This window comes from Lotus japonicus, chromosome 6 (assembly GCF_012489685.1).
Source record: "Lotus japonicus ecotype B-129 chromosome 6, LjGifu_v1.2".
NCBI lineage: Eukaryota > Viridiplantae > Streptophyta > Magnoliopsida > Fabales > Fabaceae > Lotus > Lotus japonicus.
The window spans coordinates 45,432,004-45,443,329 of NC_080046.1; the positions used below are offsets into that span (position 1 = coordinate 45,432,004).

General features: G+C 32.8%; 1 protein-coding gene across 1 annotated transcript; it reads left to right on the forward strand.

Annotated features, from left to right (window-relative positions):
* The first annotated feature begins 3,967 nt into the window (after positions 1–3,967).
* Positions 3,968–7,100, forward strand: LOC130725874 (ribose-phosphate pyrophosphokinase 4). The gene is made up of 7 exons (XM_057577063.1): positions 3,968–4,199; positions 4,780–5,095; positions 5,751–5,846; positions 5,999–6,067; positions 6,146–6,274; positions 6,483–6,579; positions 6,665–7,100. Exons 1-7 carry the CDS (start codon positions 4,069–4,071, stop codon positions 6,796–6,798), a joined length of 972 nt encoding a protein of 323 aa, XP_057433046.1. The 5' UTR covers positions 3,968–4,068; the 3' UTR covers positions 6,799–7,100.
* Positions 7,101–11,326: the final 4,226 nt, after the last annotated feature.

Sequence of the window (11,326 nt, forward strand, 5' to 3'; positions counted from 1 at the left end):
AATAGTAATACACTCTCAATATTAAGTAAAATGATGCAAATATATAATTAGAGCTGAATAATTTAGTCCGTGTTTGTGTAAAATCATCTATAAAAGTAAAAAGACTTTTATAATATGGTATTTATCTCTTGCTTTCATGTTTCGGCCAAGAAAGTTGTGTTTTCAGTTGAAACTCTATGGTAAGTGTGCTAATAAAAATTTAATGTCGAAGCATATTCTTAGTGACACATATAAAAATTATACTATTTATTGCATAATGAGTATTTAATTAGTTAATATGCAGTTTGTAATTTGTAAGAGCATATATTTTTTAACTTAAATTATGAATTAGGATAATAATTTATCTTATTCGATCAATTTTTATAGTTTTATAGAAAGTAAAAAATTATAAAGCCTCATAAGAAAATTTGAAAACACAAATCGTTCAACCTAATGAATGTCTATTACAATGGTTAAAATTAACTCTTTCGATCCCTGAGATTCCGTCCTTAAGGATTGCACTTTATGATAGACCTTTAACTTTCACTACACTTGAGTAGAACATGATTCCCTCAGTAGATGATACATGTGGTTAGCACAGGACTTAGTTAAAAATATTCTTAAACTCGTGTACCATAATAATGTGCAAAAGTGAAAGCTGGTTAAGAATGATTGCTACTTTTTATAATTGAAGAAATATTGTAGATATATGACTGTATCAAATATAATTTCATTTAGCAAGTTTATTAAATACCATTGCATGCCTCATTTTTAGTCTATTGTAAATGAGTGCAACAATGATAAATCTCATATGAGGTTATAAACTCATATTAAATATTATTAGAAAACAAATTTTAAATCAAAATTATAACTATTATCGAACAAAAATTTTAAAATTAAATTATTCTATTATTTCTTATACCTAACATGACATGCGCGCATAACATATTTAATATATATCTCCTAATTTAATTAAGTTATTTTTTTATATATTTAATTTATTTATCATCATATATGTAGTTAAATAGAAAATTACTCTATGATAATCTTAACCATCAATAATTATTTAATAACAAATATTTATTAATTTTAAATCTATTTTATCTAAATTAATTAATTATAAAAAATATTTATGATTAATTTTAATTAATTAATTTTAATTCTTAATATTTTTCAACTCAAGTTATTTTTTAAAATTATAACTATTATAATTTAATATATGTATTTTTGTGAATATTTAATGTAGGTAGTTGAATAGCTTTTGACAATACAATTATTTTTTCAGTTTTTAATCTTATTACTTAATATATTTATTATAAAGATAATTTGTTATTACTTAATAGTACACTATAATACATTCAATCTTTACTAATGTATTTAATGTAGTGGTTCAAGTGTGCTTTACTTATATATATAGATATATATAGATACTCTCTTGTGCACATTGCTAACACACTTAAATATGGTTGGTTTAATTTTAAAAAAAAGTCAACAAATTTTTAGATGAGTAAGGAAACATGTTAATTATTGTCTAAATGGACCAATCATAGGAAATGTGAAGGAAAGTGTGCTGAAAACAATGTGTTGCTAACCCTCCTTATATATGTGTAATGTGATTCACTAGTTTTTGTGTTTTCTTGTTGCAAATAGTAAGTTCTTTTTTTTTTTGAAAAGATAGTAAGTTATATTTAGTTCATTCACATTTATGATTCAGTTGTAAGCTTGTAATGTAACAAAGAGATAAAAGAAGTAAACCATGTTTAATTTTTACGTAGCATATAGAGAGTCCTTCTATATAACTAAAAGGGTGGCACAAATAGTGAATGTGCATTTTCTTAAGGAATTTCGCTTAAGCTCCTGGCCCGGATTTGACCATCTTTGAGGTAAAAAATAATACATTTGTGGCCAAGGACATCACTACCGTATCTCGAGGCAGATTAATTACTTGAAACTCTTTTCCCCGGTGGAGACTAGTTGTCAAATGACAAAAAAAAGAGTCCTTATATATACTTCTAGTACATGTTTGGTTTCATGTTGACGAGGAGAGCTTTGTCGTCCTCAATGGTAATCTTACTCATGAACTCGAGCTTGATTGTTTCAATGTAGGATACATGTGGTTTAAAGAAAAAATAATATTAATATGATATACAATTTTACAATATATTATATAATATTTTATTAAATTATAAATAATAATTTTATAATACTGTCAGACTAGATTTTTTTTGGTACATCGGAAAGATAAATTGCATCCGTCAGGAATCGATCCCTGGACCTCCCCTTTCCCAACTCATATGTCCCTCAGCTCCTACCACTTGAGCTTTCCTACAAGGATGTCGGACTAGATTTTATTACAATTAGGGTCCGTTTGGTGGTCAGGATAGGATATGATAGGATATGATATGTGAACAGGATAGGATAAGAGCAGGATAGACTCTTATCATCCTATGTTTGAGGTGCACATGATAAAGACAGTATATGATAATGAAAAATGTATTAGATTTATATTTGAATAAAAAAATACATTTAAAATTGATCATTCTATTAAATTTAATTTCTTTACATTTTCATGAATGAGTCTATATTTTAAAATAAATAAAATTAATTTAAATTTTATTAATTAGCTTATTTTATTGTTTTGAAGATAGCCTATATTTTAAATAAAATTATGTAGTTAACCAATTGGTTTTCACTTAGTTGTGACACGTGATAATTAACAATAAAAGTTAACTTAATTAAGAATATTATTAAAAGTACTTTATATTTAAATTGTAAATTATTATATAAGTAGATAAATAATTTTTAAATAATAGGAGAAGAAAATATTAAATTAGTCTATTATTATTAATAAATCAATATTTGTAAATGAGTAGTCTATTTTACTATTTATGAATAATAATTTTATTTATTTATTTTTTAGTTAGGATACTAAAAGAAAATATATAACTGGTATCATATCATGTTCTATCCTAACTCCCCCCTCATGATAACTTTTACACATGATTGACAGGATAGGATAGGAGACATGATAATGTTATTAGATCCTGCTGACGCAACAAACAACAGAATATGATTATTATCTTGTCCTATCCTATCTTGTCATGCCACCAAACGGGCCCTTAATTTCTACCATATTATTATGTTATTATATTATTATAAAATATTATCAAATGATATAATATTATAATATATCATGTGATAATATATTTTAGAATTTTCTAAAACTGAAATTTCTGTTATAATTTTTTCTTTTAATTATATAATAATAATTAATAAAAAATAGAGTATTAAATATTTATTTCAAATCACATATTTAATCCAATCAATGTTTTTCCCCACCAGATATAACACATTAACTTTTATCAACACTCATTTTTTATTATAAATTTATTATTATGTCATTATTATATTATATTATATTATATCTTAAATTTTATATATTATATTATACACTTTTTTCTTATACATACTATAATGTAAAATAATATAATATAATATAATAGTATCAGTCTTATTCAACCCACTCTTATCCATATTATTAAAAAAAAGAGTTGACTGAGAAAAAAGTTTAGACAAAAGCACGGTGTTGGCAGTTTTATAGTAGCCGTTGGATATATTAGTTTTAAAATTGAACAGCTGAGATTGTGTTGGATTAAAATGTTAGCTTACAAAAATACCCACTACTCATATTACCCATTTACCCCCACTATTTCCCATCTTGAACAAGTTCCTCTTGCGCCTCATCCATGTCTCTACAATTTCAGCACCCATTAGATTTATGCACTGCACAGGTCTGAAGCTTTTAAATTGGCTGTCGGCGAATGGTGTTCACCGGTGACCTGAAGGAGAGGGGAATGGTGTTCGCCGGTGGCAGAATCGATCTGGTGGGTTTAGAAAGGATATTATTGTCTCAAGAGTAAATAAATTAAGGGTATCCCTGTCATCACAGTGTAAAATTTGAAGTCCAAAACCACACCCTAAAACCCTGTTTCATTTTGTTGTTCCTTCTACATTCTCTTGTGCTTAGTCTCCACGCTTTTGCTTAGACAGAGAAGAAGAAGAAGAAGAAGAAGAAGAAGAAGAAGAAGAATGGCATCATCAGCAGTGGTGAAGTCTCCCAAGAAGTCAGTCAACCTCTTCTACTCCCTTGATTCCCAAGACCTTGCCCGCAAGGTTGCTGCTCATTCCACCGATATCACTCTCCAGAATATCAGATGGAGGTTCCTCTCTCTCTCATTCTCATGTTTTGTTTGTTACTGTAGTTCATGTTTTGCTTGATTGTGTTGTATTGGGTCTTATCTAATGTTTTACATGAGTCAAATTCTGCAATGAAAAGTTTTATTTTTTATGGGGTGTTAAATATTAAGCTGAATTCAAACAGGTTTTTATTAGAATTTGGAGTCCATAAACTAAATGGGTATTTCAAACAAGGGACAGAGGTTTAATTTCACTAACTGGTTAAGCTTAGACATTTAGTGAATGAGGAGTACTACCCTAGATTGTTAGGATTTGCCTCAAAGAAAACATATTGTCTTTTTATGTAGCTGAGTACTTATGTTAAGATGCTTTTTCATGACTTGTTTTGAAATCTTATTTTGTGATGTAGATTTACCCATTACTTTAGTTCTGTAATGGCTTATATTGTTTTCTTCATATCCTCAGATATCTGGAGGTTTTGGCTCCTCATACTACGTTTCACTTGTACAACATTATTATGAAAAAAAAGAGCTGCATGATGAATATAGTTTTCGTTTGTTGTTTGGCAAAATAGAAAAACTGATTAATTTTATGCTTGTCCAGGTCTTTTGCTGATGGGTTCCCGAACCTATTTATAAATAATGCAGAAGAGCTTCGTGGTGAACATGTTGCCTTTTTGGCATCATTCAGCTCCCCAGCCCAAGTCTTTGAACAACTTTCTGTCATTTATGCACTCCCTCGCCTATTTGTTGCTTCCTTCACATTGGTATTGCCTTTTTTCCCAACTGGATCATTTGAGCGAATGGAAGAAGAAGGAGATGTAGCAACTGCCTTCACCCTTGCAAGGATGTTGTCTAATATTCCTGTTTCAAGAGGCGGCCCAACTAGTTTAGTCATATATGACATTCATGCCTTGCAGGTTTGTGTATTTTATGCACTGAAAGGAAGTACTATGCTTGCCTATGTGGTGTGTAATTTAAGATCCATATGGATTACTGTTAAATGTTATTTTTATTTTAATGGAAATTTTGTTGATGGTCCCTTTGCTTTGCCTGATTATGATGGGTCCATGTTTACATTGCACTTATGTTTTGTTGTCCTATATTGTACTATTAAGAAGCTTTTCTTCATTGAAGTAGATGATGTACTCTCAAAAGAAGGCCTAAAGGTACTGTCCATTAGAATACACAGCTCAGATTGGTGTCAAGAGTAAAAAGTATAGATGATGTTTTTGCTTGATTGATGTTCACATCATATGACACCATGGATGTTTTAGCGTAATTTCAAATCTATGTTTTGATCCCTTGATGTTCAGCATACTTGTTTAACTTTTACATGTTTGAACAACATATTCAACTCTTATTCTCATTTAGTTTAACATCGAGAGCATGCTTAGTCTATGTAAGGTGTAACAACATAACAAAACATTTAGGTAATCAAGGCTTCTTCATAGAAGTGTTTTGAGGTTTTGGGACATTGCATCGTCATTCCCCAACTCTCTTTGCTGTTTTCATATGTACTCGATGTTTGAATGGTGAGCTAACTTTTATCAGTTATGATTTACAATTATCCAGGAGAGGTTTTATTTTGGAGATGAGGTTTTGCCATTGTTTGAGACTGGTATTCCTCTGTTAAAGCAACGCTTGCAGCTGCTTCCTGATGCTGATAATGTGAGTGTTCTGCATTATTTCAGTCACATTTCCTTTGTCTGTAGGTCAAACCTGTAATGCCAAAACAATGCATATTTATATTTCCTGGCAAATTCCCATGCTTGCTATTCTCATTTTCTTTTTTAGTCTGAATAACTGATTGTTATTTTCAGGTAGTTATTGCATTCCCCGATGATGGTGCATGGAAGCGATTCCACAAGCAGTTTGATAAATATTCAGTGGTAGGTCTCCCTTAAGTATATCTTTATTTAATTTGTACTATAGTTGTGTATAGGTTGTCTAAATTTTTGAAATGGCAGGTTGTATGTACAAAGGTTCGTGAAGGTGACAAGAGGATAGTTCGGCTCAAGGAAGGCGACGTCGCTGGACATCATGTAGTCATTGTTGATGATTTGGTCCAATCTGGAAGCACCCTGATTGAGTGTCAGGTTAATTATTCAATTTCTGAATCAAAATGAGATGCTTATTTTGTCAAAAGAAAAAATTATATATTTGAAGATCATTGGTGTATTGGGTTTGCAAATTTAAAATTAGCAACACTTAATCTCTGTATGCATGTGTCTGCATATACTCAGTCCATGAATCTGCATCTACATTTAACTTAACATTTCTCTCTTTTGCTGTTGGTTTCCGCAGAAAGTGTTAGCAGCCAATGGCGCAGCAAAGGTGAGTGCCTATGTCACTCACGGCGTGTTCCCTAACCAATCATGGGAGCGATTTACTCATAAAAATGGTTAGTCCTGACCTAATGTCACATACATCTACATCCCTATATTCTCATATATTTGAATATTATTCCAATTTGATTTAATTTGCAGGAGCTGTGGAGAATGCATTTGCCTACTTCTGGATCACAGATTCTTGCCCACTTACTGTCAAAGCTTTAGCAAACAAAGCTCCTTTTGAAGTTTTGAGTCTAGCCGGGTCAATTGCTAATGCCCTGCAAATCTGAAGACAAAAACTGATCTAGGGAAAAAAAAAACATTTAACATTGTGATAGGGGAGATTCTTATCTACAATTTTTTTGCAGTTTAAGATTACAATTGCATCCTTTTCACTTTGCTTGCATTGCCATGAGCTTAGCAAAGTGAAACCTGTGAAATTAATATCTTCTGTTTTGGACGTTTGAGATTCCCCTGAACTGAGTGTCAACTATGGTACAAGACTTTTGAATGCAAATCATCCATTCTTGCCTGAGATTGCTCATCATCAGGCATGAGAATTTGAAGTCATTGTTGGAATCCATGTTTACAATTTTGTCTTGACTAGAAAAACTTACATGCTAATCTTTAATAGAAAGGATGCAGGTTCATTATATAATACTCACGCTTGTTGAATCATTTGTCAATTATTACTTGTCTACTGCCAAATGACATTTCAATTGTGAGGTGACTTTTTAGATACTGTAATACTGTTCCTCAATATTCCTTATAGAAAATGAAGCTATTTGCAACTATTACTCTCTTGATAATTCTGAAACTTCAAAAGCAGGGGGCTTTCCTTTTGCTCTGCCAGCCACCAAAACATTTGGTGGCCAAGACTTAAAGTTGTCATTTTAGCTTTTTGAACGTTTTTACCTCGTGCTAAACTTTTTAATTTCTTTTTATATCTCAATTTATATTCACTTTGCATTCATTGTATTTTTCAACTGTACCACCTAGCGCGTAGATCAACTGATATGAGGTTGTTTTTGCTTAAGCAGATGTCTTAAGTTTGAGTCTTTGTGAATGGAGTAGCATTAAATACTTGAATGAGAGATTTCTGCCCATGGAGGTCCTACTCGGCTTAAGCAAGATTGTCTTAGTGGAGATTTCTCCATGTGATTTATAAAAATAAAAATAAACATTTTCAATTGTACTGTATGTTACATTATCATAAATTGATGACATTAGTCGGTATTATTAACCAATATATTAATTGAAACCTATATTAAATTAGGCTTAAATGCACTTTTGGTCCTCTAAGTTTTTACTAGGTGATTTTAGTTCCTTAAGAATTTTATGAGTAGATATAGTCCCTCATCTTTTAAATTGCTGCTAATCAAGTCTCTATTTCATTATTATTCTACTAAAAACTCTCATTTTTAAAGAAAGTTCTTCATAAATTGAACCAGTTTAATTATTGGAAAATGATATTTCCTCCGAAGTAACCGGTTGAAAAATCCTCCGAAATTATTGTAGCTCTCTTTATTCACGTTAACCGAAAACAAAATGAATTATGATATTTTTTTAAAGTGAATTAGTATGATTTTATACACATGGGAATTGAGAGGACTAAATTTTCCTAATTTAAAAAACAAATGACTTGATTAGCTCATAAAAAACTAAGGGGCCAAAAAAGCAATTAATATAAGCCACTAAATTCCAAACAAGTGGAACATAAGGTGATTTCTGTTTTGACAAAAAAAGGTGACTTTTGTTGTAAGATCAATTTAAGGGTTAAATATGATTTGCCTCCTTGTGAAGTTTGGCAAAATTTTAAAAAATTTGATCTCTTGAAAATATTTGACTGGTTTTGGTTTGTTCAAAAAACAATTCATCGGTTTTGATCTCTTCTCTTCACCTTATTCCTCTTCCTTTTTCCCTAACTTTAACATAACCTTCCGCGGTCGCGGTCATGGCTCCACCATCACCTATTGAGCACTCCCACAAGTGAAAACAATAAAGTAATAAAGAACACAGAGAATTGGTAACCCACATTTCAGTGCAACGTTACCTACATCAGGGGGTTTCCACTCGAGAAAGAAAATTCACTCTCAATAGTATTGGCACCAGATCTGAGTTGAACAAACATTGTTCAATGCCTTCCTACCTAATACTACCAGTGTATTTCTACTTAGTGCTCTCCCTAAGTATGAGAGCCCCTCTCACTTCCTCTCACAATCATTGCCACAATGATTGAATCACAACAATATCAAGAGAATGAAGAAATTACAACTCAACTATAGAAAACCAACTCTATGCCTAATGATTATCAATGGAGCCACAAATAACACAAATAAGGACTCACAAACACAACCCTAAAAGTACAATGATATTATGATTAACGCTCCCCTCTTGAGCAGCTAGGGTTGAGCCTCCATAAATAGTTGTTCTTCTGCAGCCTTGATCTTCAATGGGCTTGAACAAAACCATAGTGCATAAGCTTAAATATGGAACAAATCTTGTTGTCGAAGATTTGATCTCAAACATATTTTCTCCACAAACTAAAAGCAGCAACAATCTCTCTTCAGAAGATTTGTTCACATAATAAAACAATCACCTCAGAATAAATATGAAACAAATCTTCTAAATCAGTAACAAATCTTATCAAATAAGATTTGAACACAAAAAGATATAATCTTCTACAATTGAAACCAAATCAAATCTTCTTCAACAGATTTGATTGCACTTGATATATTTCAGATATACATGCAGAAGCTTCTTCAATAATCCTAACTTGTTAATCACGTCAATCAATCCAAAGCTTCTAGAACACACGCACGACACAAAATAGCTACGCATGGACATATGTTGCACAAAGATGCTCATGCATCTTGTCCCACATCTTAACAGATAAAACATCTTAGTTAAAATGTAGACAACTTAAGAACATAGGAACAACAATCTTCCCCTTTGTCAAATTTTAGCTAATACAACATACAACCACATCTGAGATTGCACAGACCACATAACTCTGTTGGATTGAGAACACCTTGACAACACATCTTGACAGAAACAAGTTGCTAAAGCATCTTGGCGCACAACTGGACACGACATGTTGTTTTAACAAAATGCAGTCAATCAACAACCAAAAGAACAACACAAACAATGACAGAAAACAATGTGTTCAGGAACTATGCTTCTGTGAGAATGTCGTTGTCCTAACAGAAGAGGAGAGCTCCTCAGAAGAAGATTAGTGTAACACTCAATCTTTCGGGGATCACATTAGTAAAATTACTCCAAATAAATATGCAATAGTTTCCATAATCAATTTTTGAAAGCGGGTATTTTTTTCATTTTCAAAACAAAAGATATTTTCAAACATGTTATGCACAAATACCATGCATACATACTAACCCACCACATATATATACAAGCCCAAAGGAAACAATAACCAAGTCCTCAATACATAAATATCTACAATGCTCGAATAGGAATAGTCAGCCTAAAATGGCCTCCAGCCTAGACTCCTACGTCCGACTACTCCATATGATTCCCTCGTAGGAGAACCACACAAGAAATACGTCGGACCTACCCTTCCCCGAAATACAGACATGTGTTGATCAAACCCTACTGTATTGCACTAACACGACAACACTCTACTCGAGAAGGCATGTCCACCATGATCCTCGACTCTACAACGGCGAGTCCCGAAGAAGCTTTCCCCTCTACACGCAGACCCTGAGGAAGGAACCCCCAAATCAACACCAGAAGAAACAAGATCGTCACCTGCTCCATGAGGCTCCAAGGTCAAGCACGAGACTAGCAAAGAAGCAATGGATCCCATAAAACCAACATTACAAGTTCTCTAACATAGAATCCAGGTGAAGACGTGAGTCAAACTCTGGGGGTCAGTTTCCCCAGCCCCAGTACATAATGGATGGCCCATCAGTCATTTTCTAATGTATATAATTTTAAATTTTTTACTACATATCAAAAAGTTCCTTTTTAATCTTTTATATAATAAATAAACCAATTTTTTAGAAAGAAAAAAAGTTTATCATTATTAGATATAAACATTCATACAACTACCGCAAAGAGAAATTAAATGAAGCCATGACCAACCAAAAAAAAGGCACAATACCTCCGCAAGGCAAAGCAAAAGAAGGTAAACAAGCAATTACCCAAGACCTAAAACTAAAGAGCTATAAGTTGGACAACACAACAATAAAACCAAATAAGGCATCCATCTGCAAAAAGCTAAACAACCGCTCTGATAAGCTACCCAAAGTGCTTGGGATAAGAAGAAATCAAGCATTCGGAAATACTTTCAACCGCCTCTTCATCAGAGCCCTAAAATGCCAATCAAAACTTTTTACCTTGAACCCAATCACGGTTCACTCGCGTCAAGACCCGATCAGAAACATGAGCCCTAGGCAAGATCGTCGGACTACAAATGCTCCAACAACTGATGATTCAGGAACCCCGAACCTTCTACCCTCATTCTATCGGCCCCTTTCTCTTTCGACCCTCTCCGAAACAACTTCTCGGGTCTGCCTCTCTTTCTATTAGCACCTAATCCTGACGCTTCTGATAGGACCGTCTTCTGAAGGCCAACCTCATTACAACCCCGAACCCGACCTAAAGAAACGCTATCACCTAAAGGTTCCACGGAGAAAAAGCAGACAAAAAGCTCCCATCAAAGTGACTGAAGAAAGATTGGAAAGGCAAGAATGAGTTCTCTAGAAAAGAAGGCCATGAGAGATTCTTAGAAAACCTCAAGAAGGAGGAAGGGCTAACAGCCCCAACCACACCCAGAGCCAGGAGATATCAACCGAA